Source organism: Amblyraja radiata, chromosome 1, assembly GCF_010909765.2.
Source record: "Amblyraja radiata isolate CabotCenter1 chromosome 1, sAmbRad1.1.pri, whole genome shotgun sequence".
In the NCBI taxonomy this organism is placed as follows: Eukaryota; Metazoa; Chordata; class Chondrichthyes; order Rajiformes; family Rajidae; genus Amblyraja; species Amblyraja radiata.
Genome location: NC_045956.1, coordinates 126,729,915 through 126,752,573, shown reverse-complemented (window position 1 = coordinate 126,752,573; position 22,659 = coordinate 126,729,915). Strand labels below are relative to the sequence as shown.

At 40.6% G+C, this 22,659-nt stretch overlaps 2 protein-coding genes across 2 annotated transcripts; both read right to left on the bottom strand.

Annotated features, from left to right (window-relative positions):
• Positions 1–2,035: 2,035 nt before the first annotated feature.
• On the bottom strand, positions 2,036–12,496 carry LOC116982545 (granzyme K-like). The gene is made up of 6 exons (XM_033035847.1): positions 12,430–12,496; positions 10,360–10,519; positions 9,510–9,640; positions 9,237–9,250; positions 8,580–8,855; positions 2,036–2,625 (listed from the first exon to the last, which is right to left on the bottom strand). The coding sequence occupies exons 1-6, from the start codon at positions 12,494–12,496 to the stop codon at positions 2,443–2,445; spliced, it is 831 nt and encodes a 276-aa protein (XP_032891738.1). The 3' UTR covers positions 2,036–2,442.
• Positions 12,497–16,232: 3,736 nt separating this feature from the next.
• On the bottom strand, positions 16,233–21,067 carry LOC116982465 (granzyme K-like). The gene is made up of 5 exons (XM_033035741.1): positions 21,001–21,067; positions 18,761–18,920; positions 17,888–18,041; positions 16,982–17,257; positions 16,233–16,262 (listed from the first exon to the last, which is right to left on the bottom strand). Exons 1-5 carry the CDS (start codon positions 21,065–21,067, stop codon positions 16,233–16,235), a joined length of 687 nt encoding a protein of 228 aa, XP_032891632.1.
• Between the last annotated feature and the right edge of the window lie 1,592 nt (positions 21,068–22,659).

The window sequence follows — 22,659 nt, the reverse complement described above, 5'->3', positions numbered from 1 at the left end:
TTAAGTGTAGCTTTGTGGGGGGGGGGGTGTGGTTAAATCTTTTTCCTCAACAGAGATGCGACTTTTTCCGTATCGTATCTCTGTCCACACTGCGGCCTAACCGTGGAGCTGGCGGCCTCTTGCTGGGGATCGACTTCGGGAACTCCAACCGCGGAAGCTTGCGGCCAACATCGTGGAGCTCGCAGTCCCTTTCTTGGGGATCAACTTCGGGAGCTCCAACTGAGGGAGACTGTGGACAACATTGTGGAACTCGCCGTCCCTTTGTCAGGGATCGACTTCGGGAGCTCCAACCGAGGGAGACTGCGGACGAAACATCATGGAGCTGGCAGTCCCTTGGTTAGGGTCCGCCTCCGGGAACTCCAACCGCAGGAGCTTCGATCGCCCCGATCACGGCAGCTTCGATCTCCGGCTGCGGAAGCTTCGATCGCTCCGACTGTGGATGGTTCAACTGCCCCATCTGTGGGAGAATAAGGAGGAAAGAAGATAAGACTTTATTGCCTTCCAACACAGTGAGGAATGTGGAAGAGCCACTGTGGTGGATGTTTATGTTAACTTTTAAGTAGTTGTATGTCTTGTTGCTTTTTTGGTATGACTGTATGGTAAATCAAATTCCTTGTATGTTTTTACATACTTGACTAATACATTTATTACAATTACAATTACAATTAATTAATTACAATTAATAATGCAGAAATTAATGAGTTAAAAGAGATTAATTTTCTGCAATTGATTCCTCTGGAGGGTGGTATTTCAAGATTTACTTGATACAGGAATTATCCTCTTGGACTGACAATTTGTAAATAATATGTTATCGTTTAAGATGGTTTCCAGAGGGGAAACAGATATTAGATTTTTTAACTGTGGCAAAATTAATTGAACATGCCCTGAGAGGCACATTTGCTGAGAAATATAAATCAGTGAGAGAAAGCTAGTGTGCACTTATAAGGTAAGCCTTGTCTAAGCAATTCGTTTAATTTTGTGAGGAGGTTATTATCATAGCTGGTAATATAATATCAATTATCATAGCATTGCTCCATATATTGCATTTGAGTTTAAACTGATTATGTATATGTATGGTAGAAATGATCTCTTTGGATAGCATGCAAAACAAAGCTTTCCACAGTACCTCAATGCATGTGACAATAATAAACCTAAACCTAGAACAGCTGCACATTGCATAATTTTTAAAGACACAACATGCAAAGAAGACCTTCGGCCCACTGAGTGCACGCTGACCTGTTAACTAGTTCAATTTAACCCACTTTCGTATCCACTCCCTACAAACTGGGTGCAATTTACAGACAAATACTCATGTCTTTGGCATGTGGGCAGAAACTGGAGCATCCGGATGAAACCCATGTGGTCACAGGAAGACTGTACAAACTCCTTACAGACAGCAACCAAGGACAGCATCGAACTAACGTCTCTGGCGCTGTGAGGCAGTGGGTCTACCAGCTGCACCACTTTGCTGGCCTCAAATGCTTTTCTTAAATTTGACTCCATTCACAGCTGCTCTGTTCAAATGCAGCCTCCCACATGAGTGCCCTTTGACCCTCTCCCTAGCTGCAGCATCTGATTTCAGAGATAAAGGATGTTCCTTTAGGAAGGAGATGAGAAGGAATTTCTTTAGTCAGAGGATGGTGAATCTGTGGAATTCTTTGCCTTTAGAGTCCAAGTCAATGGTTATTTTTAAAGCAGAGATGGATTCTTGATTAGTATCGGTGTCAGGGGTTACGGGGAGAAGGCAGGAGAATGGGGTTTAGAGGGAGAGATCGATCAGCCATGATTGAATGGCGGTGTAGACTTGATGGGCCGAATGGCCAAATTCTACTCCCATCCAATGATTTCCAAGTTTTCAAAGTTACTTGATATTTTGACGTTGATTCTAAATGTCTCTAGGGGTGTGAATGGTTCAAAAACGTACCAACCATATTGCTGAACTGTAGGAATTCATTTACAGGTATTTATGATTCAGTTCACTTTTACAACGTGTCCTTTACTTCAGAAAATAAGAAACTTCACAAGACAAGAAATGTCACAATTCGAGTTTTTATTGCATTTTGCGGTAAAATATTATACAATGTACTCAGGATATGGATGAAAGCATGCTGGTTCTCTAAGCCAATTACTTGAGCATCATGTGCAGGAAGATACTGCAGATGCTGATTTAAACTGAAGAGAGACACAAAAAGCTGGAGTAATTCAAAGGTCAGTCAGCATCTCTGGAGAAAAGAAATAGGTAACGTCTCGGGTCGAGACCCTTCTTCAGACTGAAAGTCAGGGGAAACGGAAAGAGAGATATAGACGGTGATATAGAGAGATATAGAACAAATTAATGAAAGATATGCAAAAAAGTTACGATGATAAAGTAAACGGGCCATTGTTAGCTGTGGGCCAGGTGAAATTTGTTGGCAAAGCAGAGTGAAGCAGCATGCTGATTACTCAATACAGTGCTTCAGCAGTCACATTGTAAGCCTGCGTCTTTATCATTTTATTAATCCAATCAAGATATTCCTTTGTTAATAAAGTGTAAATTCCAGGTTTTTTGGGATTGGCACATCCCTTACCATACGACACTATCCCAATGTACTTTTTGTTGCATATCAAAGGGCCACCTGAATCACCCTGGAAGAGAAAAAAACATCAAAGATGACAATAATTTAATGGAATTAGTTAAAATGACGGAGCTTTTAAATGTCTCTGATCTTCAAAGAAATGTGGAGTGTTGCAAACATCAAGTCCTTTGGGTCATATACCTGAGTTTGCTAAATATACAGAACCTGTCTGCTTGTCTTCGGACAGCTTAAAGTTACTGAATGTTACCGTGCCCACAACTCCATTTCCAAGACAGATTAGATGGGGGTGTGTGAGCATTGTGGATGATGGGATCAAGTCATGCACAGCATCTGGCATGGAGCTTCATTTCAAAATTATCCCATTTATAGCTAACCAATAATCCTTTAAAAGTTTAAGAATGAACTGCAGATGCTGGAAAAAAATGGAAGGTAGACAAAAATGCCGGAGAAACTCAGCAGGTGAGGCAGCATCTATGGAGAGAAGGAATAGGCGACATTTTGGGTCAAGTCACTTCTTAGACTAATGTTAGGGGTGGCGGGGAAAAGAAAGGACGATGCGGAGACAGTAGGCTTGTGGGAGAGCTGGGAAGGGGAGGGGAAAGAGGGAGAGAGCAAGGACTACCTGAAATTGGAGAAGTCAATGTTCATACTGCTGGGGTGAAAACTACCTAAGGTGCTACCTTTTAAAGGTGACATTTAATAAGTGCTACCATTTAAAGGTGTAGCACTTATTCCCCCAACTCCCAATGCCTTGAATCTCCTCTTTCCACCATGTGTCATCCTGAAATCTACAACTAACTCATCAAGATCTGTCAAATCACTTGTCACCTGGAAGCTGTATAATGCTGCTCTTCATAAATGAATCCAGGTGGTTTATAACTTTTGAAATATGTGAATGTCTCCAAAATGCCCTGAATGACACATCACTGCAAACCGTACCCTGAGCCCAAAACCTGATCATCCAATGCAAACCTTTTGTTTCCTTTCACTGATCCATTTTGGTATCCAGGCACCCACATTTCCCTTAACTTTTTTGGCTTTCAATTTTTTCATAGGATTATTGAATTGAAGAATCTCGCAGCATGGAAATTGACCCAAATCATCCACGCCAACCAAATGGAACATCTCCAGACTAATAGTAAGATTAAACGAGAACTTACCAGTTTGAAGTTTGATCTGTATTTTATGAGGAGTTACGATGAGGGATTACGTGAAGAACCCGCTCAGCACGCATGCGTGTCATTCTTCAAAGCAGCGGTGTGAGATCACAGATAACTGTAATGACTAAACATAGTAAGATTAGAGAAGAGGTACCAGTTAAGTATATATGACCTGGGTGGGAGCGGAGGGCACGTAATCCCTCATCGTAACTCCTCATAAAATACAGATCAAAGTTCAAACTGGTAAGTTCTCGTTTAATCTTACTATTTTACTTCGGAGTCACGTGAGTGACTACGTGAAGACTTCAAAGCTCTGTGATCTCATGCCGTAGAAACGTCCATGCACACGTCTGCCTTGACTGTGGGAGGAATAGTGTTAACACAATTGCACATGATTTGTTAATGAAATCATAAAATGTATTAACACAAATATAACCCTATTTATGGGTTTTAATTAATTTACAGAATTTAAATTTCTTTCTGCAAATGTTCCAGTCTCTCTAACTGGTTTGTTATAAAATAACTGGAAGTTCTTTCCCCTGACCATCCTGCTGCTTCGAGGACTTGGTCCATGGGCAGATCCAGTCGTACTGCCGCTGATGTAGCTGCGGCCCTGGTGGAATGAGATTTGAACACATTAGTATCCACCCCAGCCCGCGTCAGTACCTTTTTCAGCCATCTCGAGGTCGTTTGGACCGTCACTTTTTTGTGAGGTTTCTTATGGCTGATCAGCAGTCCATTCTCATGCCTCTCAGGTTTTTAGTTTTACCATGTATAGTGATAGATGTTTAACTATACAGAGGCGGTCATCTGCAGGGTATGACCTACATTGGATATTGAGGCCTGCTGATCCCTGTCTGTTCTGTTTTACTAGTTCGTAAATATGGAACATAATATCGTCAGGTGAGGAGGTCATGTTGTCCAGTCTGTGCAGTGACTGAACCCTCTGTGCCGTTATCAGTGCCATTACCATGACTGTTTTTTAAAACGTTAGTCTGTATGGGGACAGGGTAGATGCTGGTGACCAGTTCCTGAGTACTTTCAGGACAATGCTTACATCCCATACATGGGAGTACCTGTTTTTTTGGGGGTTTGTGTTAAATATTCCCCTCGTGAGCTTGGTTACCAGAGGGTGAGTCCCTACCGTGTAACGCTCTGTCCCTTGCCATAGGTATGTCGACAGGGCACTTCTGGCGCTGTTGATGGCACTGTAGCTGAGCCCCTCATCATAGTGGAGGCCTGCCAGATATTCCAGAACAGATGTGATGTTGATATTTCTGTTGGTGGTTTTGTTCTTATGGTAGTACGTTTCCCACTTTCTGATGTAGACCAGATATTGCTTCTTGGTTGACTCTCTTTGGGCCTCCGAGATGATGTTTGCTGTTCGGTCCATGAGTCCCAGTTGTAGAAGCGGTGTTTTTAAAATACCTCTACAAATTAGCAGGTTCCAGCTTTATGGCTTGGATGGCTATCCCGTCACGGGATGTAGTAGTAGATCTGGTCTGTGTGGGATTGTAATACATGGTTCGAATACCATGTTTTGCACCGCTGAGAACCATGGTTGAGTAGGCCAATCGGGTACTCCCAAATACCAGACGCAGAGCCTTGTTGTATTTTGCTTCATACCCGACTGATGAGGCAGGAGGGAGGGAATGCGTAAATGAACCATTTCCCCCAATGCAACGAAAATGCATCTGTTGCCGTTGCCCCAGGGTCTGGTTCCCATAAAACATAGTTAGATATCTTCTAAATGCGACAAAATCGATATCCGGTTTCCCGTATTTGCTGTGATTTCAGCAAACACTGTTTTGTTTAACATCCATTCGGTGTTTTCATTAAATTTGCGTGACCTGGTGTCTGCCACTAAACTTAGTCTCCGCGGTGGGTAAGTGGCTGATATCCAAATATTTCTCTGGATGCACCATTGCCAAATTGTTATTAGCGGGATTGTCACATGATATCGATTTGTTGCCGCCCATGTGATTGATGTATGCTACCACAGTGGTATTGTCTATTTGTAATCTAACATGCTGGTGGTGTGTAAGTCCATGAACTGTACCCAACATTTCCAAGTAATTTATACCCAGTGTCAGTAGGAAGGATGCCTCCTGCACTGTCCATCTATCTCCACAGCTGGTGATGGTAATGGTGGCTCCCCACCCCAGTGCACTGGCATCCATTTGTAGTACCATCGAAGGGTTACTGACAATGATAGGTTTGGAACAAAGCCAGATGTTATCGATCCACCATTTTAGCTCCATTTTGGCTTGAATTGGTAGTCTCATAGGTCTGTTAAAGTGACCTGCATTGATTTTTAGAGCTTGATTTTTAGCTCTCTGTAATTTTTGGTAATGTAATCCAAATTGTGTGGCTGGGAAAGCAGCCACCATTTTACCAAATATTTTGGCTACCAATCTGATGGATGGATTTGCCCCCAACAACTGTTTTTGTGGCTGTTACAGTTAGTATGGCCAATTCCAAAGTTATGCCCACATGAGTATGTCATCCAAATATGCCATAACCATATGTTTGCGTTTGCGTAGAAATGCTAGGCCTGGTTTTTAAATTTTTGTGTACAGCCTTGGCTGATGTTTGCCCATTTGGCAGCACTTTATATTGCCAGAGTTGTTCCATCCAGTTACATTTTAAGTAACGTCTGTGGTCACCTCGTATGGGTACTGAATAGTATGCATCTTTTAAATCGATGCTAGCCATGAAGTACCCTTTGGAAATTAGTTGTTTAGCAGTAACAAAGGTTTCCATTTTGAAGTGAATATATTGTACAAATATATTCAATTTGTCAGATCTATGATGATGTGACAACCATCATCTTTTTTGGTTTTAGTACATATATTGGACACGAATTCTAATGGTTCGTGTTGTGTTGTCTGAATTACACCTTTATGTAAAGTCGCTCCAGTTCAACTTGTGCTTCTGTTTTTTACCTATCAGAGAGCACACATTCTCGGTTTCGTTTGTGTTGAACTGGAGGGCTGTTTTTGGTGTACAAACTCTATGGCATATCCCTGGATACTGCTTAAGACGTAAGTATCGGATGTTAGCATGCTCCATGCATTTAAAACCTAGTACAGTCTTCCCCCCAACCTCCATGCTTCCCATATTATTTGGGGAACCAGACCCCCTACCTCCATTGTTACCAGTGGCAGGACTACTTCTTCCTGAAGTTCTTCCATTGCTGTGCTGGTGGTTGGTTCTTCGGGTTGGTTGCTGGTGTTATTGGGGTTCCCCGCATCTTCCAGGAGGGTCGGCCTGGGCCATGGCCTAAAAGACTCATGTTTAGAGTGCCGAGCCCTCGAATTTCACCAGTTCTGCCAGTGGGTGCGTAGGGGTGTTGTCGTAGGTTATGGTGGGTTTTTGGCAGGGTAGGTTAATCCTTTGATTAACCCCAAAGTTCTGGCTTCTTCGTCCAGCTCCTTTACCTGCTTACACAAGTTGCCTCCTGAACAGGAGAATAGGCGGTTTGGTGGCTCCAGGCTTACACAGCCCCGAGGATTTTTGGATTTAGCGTTGGCTGTATGGCACGTTCTCTAATGCTATTTAATTCGTGCTGAGTGTTGCATAGCAGTGCCTGCGCATCCTCTTGGCCTTGGGACATGGCCGTGGTGCCACCGTACGGGCAAAGGCGGTTATTCCTGAAGTTTAGTAACTTCAGGACTTTTTTAAACTTCACATCCATCTTCTGCCCGTCACCGATGTGCTTCCAGATGCAGCTGTTTACAATTGGCACATTCAGGGAAATGCAGTTTCCTGGTGTTAAATGTCTCTGTTGTATCCAGCACAGCCTGTTCCTGTAGCTGGTTCAGTGACATGTAGTCAATGCTTGTTGCAAGCTTAGGCTCCAGGTTTGCCCCTGTTTGGTCTGGCTGCATGAAGCTTACCACAATATCCAGCAAATTCTCTTCATCCTGCACCCCATGCATGCACTGGTGTTTTCTTCCGCGGTCCCCTCTTCCAAGTCAGCCCAGAACTGACTCGAGGTGCTCCCCTCTGATAAGGTGGGGACATTGTGCAGCCCTTGAAAAGGTGCTGCTGTGGGTTTGATATATGCCCACAGTGGCCTGACTCCAATTCCCGGAGCCGGTCACGCAGGAGCAGATGCTCCAAACACCATTCCATGCGGGTCCAGCGCTCTCGGTCGCTGGCCTCCCGTGGTGTATCAGAGTCGGACTCCTCCGAGTCCACGACTCTGTTTGTTTTATGTTTTGCCTGCCGCCCGGCTGTGTTGATTTGGCCGGCGCGGCGGCTACACAGGGCACAGCTGATCCCACTGCGGGTGATGTTGTGCCGGCGGCTGCTTTGCTGGCTGTCCGCTGCTTCGCGGTCCTCCCTGACCAGCTTTGTCGCAGCCCACGTTTACTTTTTGCCTTCCCTGTAGTGGGCAAAAAGACGGCAGAGTAAGAAATCTTACCTGCAATAGCGGCTTTTTGAAATTGCCGCCGCGGGGGAAGCTGCTTCGCGGTCCTCCCTGACCCGTCCTTCCACCGCGTCTGACGTTTCGCAATGCGTGTAGCGCAATGACATGCATGCGTGCTGAGCGGGTTCTTCACGTAGTCACTCACGTGACTCCGAAGTAAAATCCCAATGTAGAAACAAAGAACTGCAGATGCTAGTTTATACCAAAGATAGACACAAAGGGCTGGAGTCACTCAGCGTGTCTGGCAGCATCTCTGGAGAAAAAGGATGGGTGACATTTTGGGTTGGGTCCCTTCTTCAGATGGAACATTTCAATCTATAGAACCAGTGGAGATTTTACACACACACACAGACACACTGAGAGCTTTATTGTCATTTTACTGATAACAATGCTACATAGCACACTCACCTGACAAGAATCTTCTCTGCCTTCACTGTCGCCAACACAGATCATGTCCTGGGTTACTTCAGGATCGTGATTGTAATAGTCCTTGCTGTTGCATGTTTTACGATCTATTACTTTTAGCTTCACCTCTTGAAGTGTATCAGAATGATTTTTTGAGCATGTACTTGTTTTCCCCCATCCTGCCACTGAGCAGGAAGTTCCAGGTTTCACATCAGTGACCTTTGTTTTCGGTAGTTTGAGCACTTTCACATCTTTGTTGAACTTGACGTTCCTCCCCAGCTGTGGTATAAATAACAATTAGTTATAACAGTCGAGAATATTTTAAACATATCATCACAGGGAGATGCTAAATGGAAACACATCTTTCGGCTACCCACTATTATGTTGCATATTGTTAAAATGTATTTTGAAGTTATAAGTGTGTAGTACAAATAGGAGAAAGGGTAAGTTAATTGCTGCTTGATCCCCTTTTGAAGATCAGAAAGTATTTGTTCAGAATTTATCTTCAGGAACTTCTATCTGATCAAACTTTTGATACACAATGTTAGGCTTCACTAATTGAAAAAGGTTTCTTCCTTGAAGGATTCAGTGGCTGATTATCAAGAAGATTCTGGATGTACACAGAGACAACAGATCACATTAGGAATTATTACACATTGCCAAGTTACTGTGGGCTAAAGACATGAAAGAAAATATCACGTGTACTTTTCCCAATGTTCTTTGCTGAAAACGTTTTTATGTTTTAAGAAGGAAAGGACTAACGAAGGTGACATCCAGTCAACAGATTGAAGATATATCCATATTAACTTTTGACTTTTCGTCAAAGAGGTTATTTTTCTGTAAAATGAAAGTTGCTGTCTTAGTAAATTAAGGATTTTATACACGATGAGCAAGAAAGATAATTCATACTTTCAGCAAAATTATGTCACCGACTTCCAATTTTCTTGTTGAACTTTCCATAGTCAATCCATTTAATGATAGGAACTGTTTGTTTACTCTTCTTATCCTGTGAAAGAGAATGTGCTCCAAGAACCACTTGAGATTTCCTCTTTGCTTGCATTGTACTAAAAGAATCAAAAAGAAAGTTAATAATGCTTCATTTAAAAAAAAAGACAATTACCAGATATTCGTCAAGCAAAAAAAAATTCAAACATCCAGCAGCGTGTAAAATCAGGCTAAACAGCTAATAAACTAGCAACTTCCAAGAGATGATCACCTCTGAAGGGAGAGTCTGGAACACTATTTCTGTTGGAAGTTACCACCAATGTGATAATGAGCAACTTTCAAATGGAATTGATCTTAACTAATTGTAATTGAATCCTATTATCTTCCGTAATATACAGAATGTGAAAATGAATACACGAGAAGGAGTTAGATGTTATGGGACGCATAAGAGTTGATACAGCCCCAGGACCAGCTGGAATCTATCCCAGGTTACAATGGGAAGTAGAGGACGAGCCAACCAGGGCCCTGGCAGAGGCTTTTTGTGCACGTTTTTTACTTTTCCTGCCAAAATGGACAATTTCCACATTTTTAAGTCTGTTTTGTTATTTGGCTACCAGGACAATGGAATGCAGGTACTTAGATTATACTTGTGTAATTGAAAGAAAAGTATTTTTCACGGAAATAGGAACCAATACGTGTTGACGTCCATTACATTAATGGCATGATCATGCTGTTTAAAATGAATAATTTCATGTGGGATGGGAGAATGAACCATTAGTTTATAGCATTATCATACTATCATTAAAGTAATATTTCACTTTTACATGGCATAGCTTACGGTTTACAGTGCGCTGCAGTGAGAACCCAGTTTTTACTGATCAAAGCGCCTCCACACGAATGTTCATACATGTTGTTGTCCGTAAATATTTGGATGGATACCATGTAAGGGTTTGAGCGGGCTTTAGCCTTTCGACCTCCGATAATTTCCACTCCATGATCTGTAATATATAGGTTTAGAAAAATTATTCCATTTGTCATTTTTATTCATTTATGTGCTGTGAACATCAATGGCAGGGCAAGCATTTAAGTGGTGAATGAATTACAGAGTTATTGTGTGCAGCTGCTTACATAGGTAAATCGTACCATTAAATCTAAGATATTATTTTATGTAAAATGTACAATAAGTAATTTATTTTAATATTGTTGAAATAAGATTGATACTTGATAAAAAAAATATTTTTTGATACTACGGGGATGTTCGTTACTGATAAGCAGTGTGTAGTTCTGTACTCATATTCAGCAAGACCTGGATCACATCCAGGCTTCAGCTGGCAAGAGCTAATAACGTGTCACCAAAGAAGGCTAGAAAATGGTTATCTCCAACAAGAAGGAGTGCAACCATCTTCATTTGAAATCCAGTAACATTACCAGAAACATAACCTGATGGAAACATAAATACTGCAGTTATTAGATTAGGAGACAAAGGTTGACAAAGCAGATCTACCATACCTAGAAACAATTAATTAAAACTCAAGTATAATGGATAGCGCAAAGGGGAAGAAACAGTTGGGAATAAAGCTCTCAGCATTGTAGCACATTGTAGTGCATCAGTTCCATAGACCAGATGGTGGTGAATGCCTGGATTGCATTCAACCAGGGTAATGGTTGAGGCAGATACGATAGTGGCATTTAAGAGGCTTTTGGATAGGCATATGGATATGCATTCACCCTGTATTATTAGCTCTACCACTGCGCCATTATGCCACCCAAAGACAAGTGATGGTCTTGGCATCATGTTCAGAACAAGATGGACAAAAGCAAATCTCCATTTCCTTCAAATGCATGCAACCCAGATTGCACAGACTGAAAAGTGTTCACAGACAAAATGGGTTCTGGAGAACATCATCACTTGCTATTTCCCTCCAAGTCACACATTATGCTGCCTTGGAAGTCAGAGTACTGTGGGCATGTTCATTGTATTAACAGCAGCTGTTCAAGAGGGATGTTCATGGTCCCCTTCTTAAGGGCAATGAAACATAGGCAGAAACATACTCAGGGATCCCCTGTAAATCCTGTGAATGTTAATATAAAAATATACTTTCAAAGATCCACATTTTTTTTTAACATATAACAGGCAGCCACCATGAGTTAGTTATACTCCAGGATGAGAATCAAACACATGATACACGAATGCAGAATGGCCGGGAAAATTATCTATGGGTTTGTGTGGAAGTTGCTTGTTCTTAAGCCTTACATCTTCCTATTTTCATGTACAGTGTCCATTCATAGAACATAGAGGAGTACAGCCCAGGAACAGGTTCTTCGGCTCACAATATCTGTACCGAACACAATGCTAAGATAAATTTATATCTGCCTGCCCATAATCCACATCCCTCCATTCCTTGCATGTCTATGTGCTAATCCAAAAGTCACTTAAACTATACTGTCGTATCTGCCTCCACCACCACCTGGCAGCATGTTCCAGGCACTCACCGCACTCGGTGTGAATTATAGCTGAATATTGGGCAGCAAATTCAATGTTACATGTTCACCCAAAATTTAAATTATGCCCATGCAAATTACACTTGTCAGTTTTTTCATTAATTCGGGTGGAATAAAAATGTTATGGTTGCATATCAGCAAGTACATTTACAAGGAGAGTTGGTGCTAAGACATATTTCTGTCAGAAAAAAAATCTCTTAATGTTACAACATTAACAAGAAAAAATGCAGGGAAATAAATGTCTATTTGGATAAATATGAAAGATAAATATTAATTAATCAGACATTGAAAATGTAGCGTCACTCATTAAACAATGTGCTGAGGATAATATATTCAATTAAGTATCAATAACATAAATCCTAATATAAATATAGGAAGTTTACCTGTTGCTTATTTTAATACTTACAGGCTGGAGTTAAGGAGATGGCAAGCAAAAGAAAAAGACTGTGCTCAAACGGATGCGGTTTGGTCATTTTGATCTCATCTCTTCAAAGGTCAAGCTTTGTGGAAACCTTCTAACATACGTTTATTCCATCTATTGAAAGCCACATGACAGGGTCACAGCTAACCAGAAAACTACAACAAATATAACGTGTTTCACCGAGGCTCGTTTCAAATATTGGTTTCTATCTCTTTACATTTTGTTTGGTTTTCTGGAAGACCATGATGATTCACAGGACTACCTACAGCTATTTCAAGAGTCAAGAGTGTTTTATTCTCATTTGACCAGCAGGTGGCACTGTATGATGGCAGCCACACCCACAGCCTGTCTCATCCCTTACAATAGCGGAGTCAGGGGACATGGTGAGAAGGCAGGAACGGGGTACTGATTGTGGATGATCAGCTAGGATCACATTGAATGGCAGTGCTGGCTCGAAGAGCCAAATGACATACTCCTGCACCTATTGTCTATTGTTTATAGTCTATTACTTCTCTTGTTGTCTTTAGTCTTTAGTTAAATGTATGTATTAGTTTATCTTTTGATGTTGTATTATGTGGGGGGTGGGGGAAACTTAAAAAAAATCTCTTTCCTCTACAGAAATGCGACTTTTTCCGTGTCGTATCTCCGGCTGCGCTGCGCCCTAACATCGTGGCGGCCCCTTACTGGGGATTGACTTTGGGAACTCCAACCATGGGAGCCTGCGGACAACATCGTGGAACTGGCAGTCCCTTTGTCAGGGATCGACCTCGAAAGTTCCAACTGTGGGAGCATGCGGACTTAACATTGTGGAGCTCGCGATCCGTTGGTTAGGGACCGACTTCAGGAGCTCCAACCGCAGAGCTTTGACGGCCCCGATGCGGGAGCTTCGATCGTTGGCTGCGGGATCTTTGATTCGCCCCGACTGCAGATGGTTCAATCGCTTTGACCGTGGGAGAAAATGAGGGAATTTATTGCCTTCCATCACAGTGCGCTGTGGTGAATGTTTATGTTAAATTTGATGTTTTATGTACTTGTGTGTCTTGTTGCTTTTTTCTTGGTATGACTGAAAATGGCAAATCAAATTTTTTGTATGTTCTTCTTACATACTTGGCTAATACATTTTCATGTAATCCTTGCAATCCTTGTAATGTCCCAAACAGAACAATGAATCAGAACAATGAAACAGAACATCTTATCGTGAATGTAAACTGAATGATGCCATAAATGTAACATTTGAGAAAGCATCAACTGACTGTGCCACTTTAATATGGTATGATTTTAAATGAAGACTGCTAAAGATGAAAAGATGTTACTATCCTGAATGTACATAACATAACATAACATTAAATTAGGAACATTAGTCTGTTTAATATTGTGATTTTTAAAAAGAAGATGTGTGAAGATTGTCAGAAAGCAAATGACAAAATCCATGATTCAAATGGTCCTTATGTCGGCTGTGGTGTGGAATAAGTTAGGAGAGAAGTAAGAAAAAGAAGAGGACCATGATTGGACTGATGCCGATGAATAATGGTAAAGTGGAATCCCTTCAGAGTTTCGGCTTCTTACTACTTCTGAAAATTATACCCATGTGGATAAGATCAGGCTTAGCTCTGATGCAATGTATTTCATATAATCTTTCACATCTCTCTTGTGTTGGGGCTTGCATGGTGATCCATGCTGACACTCCACTGCTTTGCAAAGAGCAGAGCTATACTTAGATTTTTGAAAGCATTTCACAAGATGCTGCTCAAAGATTGTTGTGGACAATGAAAGCTCACAATGTGGATGGTAACACTTCCTTGTTCCCCAAAATATTGTGTGTTCTTTTTTTATTGTACCGCTGCTGGCAAATTCATTTCACTGCACTTTATGTGCAAGTGACGAATAAAACTTGACTTGACTTGATATGGTATGCTTGCTAATTATGCTGATGACATTTAGATTTATAACAATGTAAGCACTTAAGAAGACACAAAGGGAACAAGGAACCAAGGGAATTGGATAGATTTAATGAACAGACAGAATTAGCAAATGGATCATAATGTTGCAGTGTGTAAAATTGTCCATTTCTGCACAAAAATTAAAATAGAATGCATATTATCTAAATTGTGAGAGATTGCAGGGCGTGAGGTACAAAACATTTTGGGTGTTTTACTGCATGATGCACAAAATGCTAGTAAGCACTTAATTAAGAAAGCTGACAATGTTATCATTGTGAAAGGAATTGAATACAGAACGAGAGAGGTTATGCTTCAGTTATTGAGGGCATTAGTGAGAACACATCGAGAGTACTATATATGATATTGGCCTTATCATTGAAAGATGGATGTCAATACATTGGAAGTAGTTCAGAGAAAGTTTACTGCACTAATACTTGGAATGGGTGGTTTGTCTTATGCGGAAATGTCAGACAAGCTACACTTAATACTTGCTGGAATTCACAAGAGTGAGAGGAGGCTAGATCAAACAAATAAGTTCTGGAGATATCTTGATTGGATGGAAGTGGGTAATCTAAAACATAGGGTCTGTTTAAAAATAGAATGTTGTCCATTTGAGGCCACGATGAGATTATTTTCGTTCTCTTAAAGTCCATCTTCCTCAAAGAGTAGTGCATACAGTCTTAGATTATTATTGTGGTCGAGATAGTCAGATTACTAATTAGCGGATTTGGGATGGTGAAAAGTTACTGCAGGTTGATGGGAATGCTGAGTTGAATTGCCACCCAATTAGCTGTGACTTCAATGTTCTATCTGGGACATTTGACAATAAAACATTCTTGATTCTTGACTCTTGACGATTAAATGGCAAAGCACACTTGAAGGGACAAGCAGCCTACCCCAATTCCTTTATTGTATGTTAGTATCTTGGTTTGCAATACAAATGGAATGCTGCATTGTTAGCAATGCTACATTTTGGATGAGAAGTTAAACTCTGGCTCCGTCTTGTTCCTCAGATAGACATTGAAATGCCAATGGTCCTATTCAAAGTGGAATTGTAGAATATAGTTGGTGGTCGGAGCAAGCGATGGAACACACTATGGAACATCTTAAATTTTCAGAAGGCAAAAACACAAGTGCAAATTCTTTATTTCTATGATTCTAGAAATCACTCTTTTCTGGAGTTCTTAGAAAGTTCAGAGTTATTTCATAACACCATAGGAGCAGCATGAGCCAATTTGGCCCATTAAGTCCACTCCAGCATTCAATCATGGCTGATCTATATTTCCCTCTCAACCCCATTCTCCTGCCTTCTCCCCATAACCCCTGACACCTGTACTAATCAGTTTGAGTAATTGGATTAAACGATCTACAGTAGTGCAGCATACAGTCTGTGTATATCTGTGTCAAGGATGATATTTTTGACCATTCATAATTGCCTACTCCTTTTAAATTCAATGCTTTTCCACAATTACCTCCTGACATGCACCTTTAGGCTAATAATTCATCTGGGACTTGGATTTCCCCTTATTCTGAACTGAAAGTAGCATTCACAATGTTTCTGACCAAAGCACATGTAAGAGTCAGGTCAACATGATAGTCTCAGACTTTACTGGCGATGCAAGCCAGCATTAGGACCTGCAGTTTTGCCTACTCTGGTTAAACATTTACAAATCTTTGTGAAAGTGAAAGGTCTGCCAATGTGAGTTTAAGAAAATGAAATTCTCAGAAATGAAATGCACATACTCTAATTACAGGTATGCAAAGTCAGTCAGCCTTAAGCCCAGCAAATTTACCTAAAAGGAAGCTCTATCTGGAAATAATTTGGATTAATTTTAATATTAAAACCAATTAATTGTAACAAAGCTTTGGGTCCTGTATCTGTTGATAATAGAAACAGTGAACAGAAAAACAAGTCAAGCTGGTCCTTTGGGGAAAATGGGTAGCTAGTGAGACCAGGACAAATGTGGTTCTATGCTTTACCTTTCTGACCTTAGAAACATAGAAACATAGAAATTAGGTGCAGGAGTAGGCCATTCGGCCCTTCGAGCCTGCACCGCCATTCAATATGATCATGGCTGATCATCCAACTCAGTATCCCGTACCTGCCTTCTCTCCATACCCTCTGATCCCCTTAGCCACAAGGGCCACATCTAACTCCCTCTTAAATATAGCCAATGAACTGGCCTCGACTACCCTCTGTGGTAGAGAGTTCCAGAGATTCACCACTCTCTGTGTGAAAAAAGTTCTTCTCATCTCGGTTTTAAAGTTCTTCTCATCTCGTGTAGCGTAATGACATGCATGCGTGCTGAGCGGGTTCTTCACGTAGTCACTCACGTGGCTCCGAAGTAAAATCCCAATGTAGAAACAAAGAACTGCAGATGCTAGTTTATACCAAAGATAGACACAAAGGGCTGGAGTCACTCAGCGTGTCTGGCAGCATCTCTGGAGAAAAAGGATGGGTGACATTTTGGGTTGGGTCCCTTCTTCAGAAGGAACATTTCAATCTATAGAACCAGTGGAGATTTTACACACACACACAGACACACTGAGAGCTTTATTGTCATTTTACTGATAACAATGCTACATAGCACACTCACCTGACAAGAATCTTCTCTGCCTTCACTGTCGCCAACACAGATCATGTCCTGGGTTACTTCAGGATCGTGATTGTAATAGTCCTTGCTGTTGCATGTTTTACGATCTATTACTTTTAGCTTCACCTCTTGAAGTGTGTCAGAATGATTTTTTGAGCATGTACTTGTTTTCCCCCATCCTGCCACTGAGCAGGAAGTCCCAGGTTTCACATCAGTGACCTTTGTTTTCGGTAGTTTGAGCACTTTCACATCTTTGTTGAACTTGACGTTCCTCCCCAGCTGTGGTATAAATAACAATTAGTTATAACAGTCGAGAATATTTTAAACATATCATCACAGGGAGATGCTAAATGGAAACACATCTTTCGGCTACCCATTATTATGTTGCATATTGTTAAAATGTATTTTGAAGTTATAAGTGTGTGGTACAAATAGGAGAAAGGGTAAGTTAATTGCTGCTTGATCCCCTTTTGAAGATCAGAAAGTATTTGTTCAGAATTTATCTTCAGGAACTTCTATCTGATCAAACTTTTGATACACAATGTTAGGCTTCACTAATTGAAAAAGGTTTCTTCCTTGAAGGATTCAGTGGCTGATTATCAAGAATATTCTGGCTGTGCACAGAGACAACAGATCACATTAGGAATTATTACACATTGCGAAGTTACTGTGGGCTAAAGACATGAAAGAACATATCACGTGTACTTTTCCCAATGTTCTTTGCTGAAAACGTTTTTATGTTTTAAGAAGGAAAGGACTAACGAAGGTGACATCCAGTCAACAGATTGAAGATATATCCATATTAACTTTTGACTTTTCGTCAAAGAGGTTATTTTTCTGTAAAATGAAAGTTGCTGTCTTAGCAAATTAAGGATTTTATACACGATGAGCAAGAAAGATAATTCATACTTTCAGCAAAATTATGTCACCGATTCCAGTTTTCTTGTTGAACTTTCCATAGTCAATCCATTTAATGATAGGAACTGTTTGTTTACTCTTCTTATCCTGTGAAAGAGAATGTGCTCCAAGAACCACTTGAGATTTCCTCTTTGCTTGCATTGTACTAAAAGAATCAAAAAGAAAGTTAATAATGCTTCATTTAAAAAAAAAGACAATTACCAGATATTCGTCAAGCAAAAAAAAATTCAAACATCCAGCAGCGTGTAAAATCAGGCTAAACAGCTAATAAACTAGCAACTTCCAAGAGATGATCACCTCTGAAGGGAGAGTCTGGAACACTATTTCTGTTGGAAGTTACCACCAATGTGATAATGAGCAACTTTCAAATGGAATTGATCTTAACTAATTGTAATTGAATCCTATTATCTTCCGTAATATACAGAATGTGAAAATGAATACACGAGAAGGAGTTAGATGTTATGGGACGCATAAGAGTTGATACAGCCCCAGGACCAGCTGGAATCTATCCCAGGTTACAATGGGAAGTAGAGGACGAGCCAACCAGGGCCCTGGCAGAGGCTTTTTGTGCACGTTTTTTAGTTTTCCTGCCAAAATGGACAATTTCCACATTTTTAAGTCTGTTTTGTTATTTGGCTACCAGGACAATGGAATGCAGGTACTTAGATTATACTTGTGTAATTGAAAGAAAAGTATTTTTCACGGAAATAGGAACCAATACGTGTTGACGTCCATTACATTAATGGCATGATCATGCTGTTTAAAATGAATAATTTCATGTGGGATGGGAGAATGAACCATTAGTTTATAGCATTATCATACTATCATTAAAGTAATATTTCACTTTTACATGGCATAGCTTACGGTTTACAGTGCGCTGCAGTGAGAACCCAGTTTTTACTGATCAAAGCGCATCCACACGAATGTTCATACATGTTGTTGTCCGTAAATATTTGGATGGATACCATGTAAGGGTTTGAGCGGGCTTTAGCCTTTCGACCTCCGATAATTTCCACTCCATGATCTGTAATATATAGGTTTAGAAAAATTATTCCATTTGTCATTTTTATTCATTTATGTGCTGTGAACATCAATGGCAGGGCAAGCATTTAAGTGGTGAATGAATTACAGAGTTATTGTGTGCAGCTGCTTACATAGGTAAATCGTACCATTAAATCTAAGATACTATTTTATGTAAAATGTACAATAAGTAATTTATTTTAATATTGTTGAAATAAGATTGATACTTGATAAAAAAAATATTTTTTGATACTACGGGGATGTTCGTTACTGATAAGCAGTGTGTAGTTCTGTACTCATATTCAGCAAGACCTGGATCACATCCAGGCTTCAGCTGGCAAGAGCTAATAACGTGTCACCAAAGAAGGCTAGAAAATGGTTATCTCCAACAAGAAGGAGTGCAACCATCTTCATTTGAAATCCAGTAACATTACCAGAAACATAACCCGATGGAAACATAAATACTGCAGTTATTAGATTAGGAGACAAAGGTTGACAAAGCAGATCTACCATACCTAGAAACAATTAATTAAAACTCAAGTATAATGGATAGCGCAAAGGGGAAGAAACAGTTGGGAATAAAGCTCTCAGCATTGTAGCACATTGTAGTGCATCAGTTCCATAGACCAGATGGTGGTGAATGCCTGGATTGCATTCAACCAGGGTAATGGTTGAGGCAGATACGATAGTGGCATTTAAGAGGCTTTTGGATAGGCATATGGATATGCATTCACCCTGTATTATTAGCTCTACCACTGCGCCATTATGCCACCCAAAGACAAGTGATGGTCTTGGCATCATGTTCAGAACAAGATGGACAAAAGCAAATCTCCATTTCCTTCAAATGCATGCAACCCAGATTGCACAGATTGAAAAGTGTTCACAGACAAAATGGGTTCTGGAGAACATCATCACTTGCTATTTCCCTCCAAGTCACACATTATGCTGCCTTGGAAGTCAGAGTACTGTGGGCATGTTCATTGTATTAACAGCAGCTGTTCAAGAGGGATGTTCATGGTCCCCTTCTTAAGGGCAATGAAACATAGGCAGAAACATACTCAGGGATCCCCTGTAAATCCTGTGAATGTTAATATAAAAATATACTTTCAAAGATCCACATTTTTTTTTAACATATAACAGGCAGCCACCATGAGTTAGTTATAATCCAGGATGAGAATCAAACACATGATACACGAATGCAGAATGGCCGGGAAAATTATCTATGGGTTTGTGTGGAAGTTGCTTGTTCTTAAGCCTTACATCTTCCTAGAGGGAGTTAGATGTGGCCCTTGTGGCTAAAGGGATCAGGGGGTATGGAGAGAAGGCAGGGATGGGATACTGAGTTGGATGATCAGCCATGATCATATCAAATGGCGGTGCAGGCTCGAAGGGCCGAATGGCCTACTCCTGCACCTATTTTCTATGTTTCTATGTTTCTATTTTCATGTACAGTGTCCATTCATAGAACATAGAGGAGTACAGCCCAGGAACAGGTTCTTCGGCTCACAATATCTGTACCGAACACAATGCTAAGATAAATTTATATCTGCCTGCCCATAATCCACATCCCTCCATTCCTTGCATGTCTATGTGCTAATCCAAAAGTCACTTAAACTATACTGTCGTATCTGCCTCCACCACCACCTGGCAGCATGTTCCAGGCACTCACCGCACTCGGTGTGAATTATAGCTGAATATTGGGCAGCAAATTCAATGTTACATGTTCACCCAAAATTTAAATTATGCCCATGCAAATTACACTTGTCAGTTTTTTCATTAATTCGGGTGGAATAAAAATGTTATGGTTGCATATCAGCAAGTACATTTACAAGGAGAATTGGTGCTAAGACATATTTCTGTCAGAAAAAAAATCTCTTAATGTTACAACATTAACAAGAAAAAATGCAGGGAAATAAATATCTATTTGGATAAATATGAAAGATAAATATTAATTCATCAGACATTGAAAATGTAGCGTCACTCATTAAACAATGTGCTGAGGATAATATATTCAATTAAGTATCAATAACATAAATCCTAATATAAATATAGGAAGTTTACCTGTTGCTTATTTTAATACTTACAGGCTGGAGTTAAGGAGATGGCAAGCAAAAGAAAAAGACTGTGCTCAAACGGATGCGGTTTGGTCATTTTGATCTCATCTCTTCAAAGGTCAAGCTTTGTGGAAACCTTCTAACATACGTTTATTCCATCTATTGAAAGCCACATGACAGGGTCACAGCTAACCAGAAAACTACAACAAATATAACGTGTTTCACCGAGGCTCGTTTCAAATATTGGTTTCTATCTCTTTACATTTTGTTTGGTTTTCTGGAAGACCATGATGATTCACAGGACTACCTACAGCTATTTCAAGAGTCAAGAGTGTTTTATTCTCATTTGACCAGCAGGTGGCACTGTATGATGGCAGCCACACCCACAGCCTGTCTCATCCCTTACAATAGCGGAGTCAGGGGACATGGTGAGAAGGCAGGAACGGGGTACTGATTGTGGATGATCAGCTAGGATCACATTGGATGGCAGTGCTGGCTCGAAGAGCCAAATGACATACTCCTGCACCTATTGTCTATTGTTTATAGTCTATTACTTCTCTTGTTGTCTTTAGTCTTTAGTTAAATGTATGTATTAGTTTATCTTTTGATGTTGTATTATGTGGGGGGTGGGGGAAACTTAAAAAAAATCTCTTTCCTCTACAAAAATGCAACTTTTTCCGTGTCGTATCTCCGGCTGCGCTGCGCCCTAACATCGTGGCGGCCCCTTACTGGGGATTGACTTTGGGAACTCCAACCACGGGGGCCTGCGGACAACATCGTGGAACTGGCAGTCCCTTTGTCAGGGATCGACCTCGAAAGTTCCAACTGTGGGAGCATGCGGACTTAACATTGTGGAGCTCGCGATCCGTTGGTTAGGGACCGACTTCAGGAGCTCCAACCGCAGAGCTTTGACGGCCCCGATGCGGGAGCTTCGATCGTTGGCTGCGGGATCTTTGATTGCCCCGACTGCAGATGGTTCAATCGCTTTGACCGTGGGAGAAAATGAGGGAATTTATTGCCTTCCATCACAGTGCGCTGTGGTGAATGTTTATGTTAAATTTGATGTTTTATGTACTTGTGTGTCTTGTTGCTTTTTTCTTGGTATGACTGAAAATGGCAAATCAAATTTTTTGTATGTTCTTCTTACATACTTGGCTAATACATTTTCATGTAATCCTTGCAATCCTTGTAATGTCCCAAACAGAACAATGAATCAGAACAATGAAACAGAACATCTTATCGTGAATGTAAACTGAATGATGCCATAAATGTAACATTTGAGAAAGCATCAACTGACTGTGCCACTTTAATATGGTATGATTTTAAATGAAGACTGCTAAAGATGAAAAGATGTTACTATCCTGAATGTACATAACATAACATAACATTAAATTAGGAACATTAGTCTGTTTAATATTGTGATTTTTAAAAAGAAGATGTGTGAAGATTGTCAGAAAGCAAATGACAAAATCCATGATTCAAATGGTCCTTATGTCGGCTGTGGTGTGGAATAAGTTAGGAGAGGGACCATGATTGGACTGATGCCGATGAATAATGGTAAAGTGGAATCCCTTCAGAGTTTCGGCTTCTTACTACTTCTTACTACTTCTGAAAATTATACCCATGTGGATAAGATCAGGCTTAGCTCTGATGCAATGTATTTCATATAATCTTTCACATCTCTCTTGT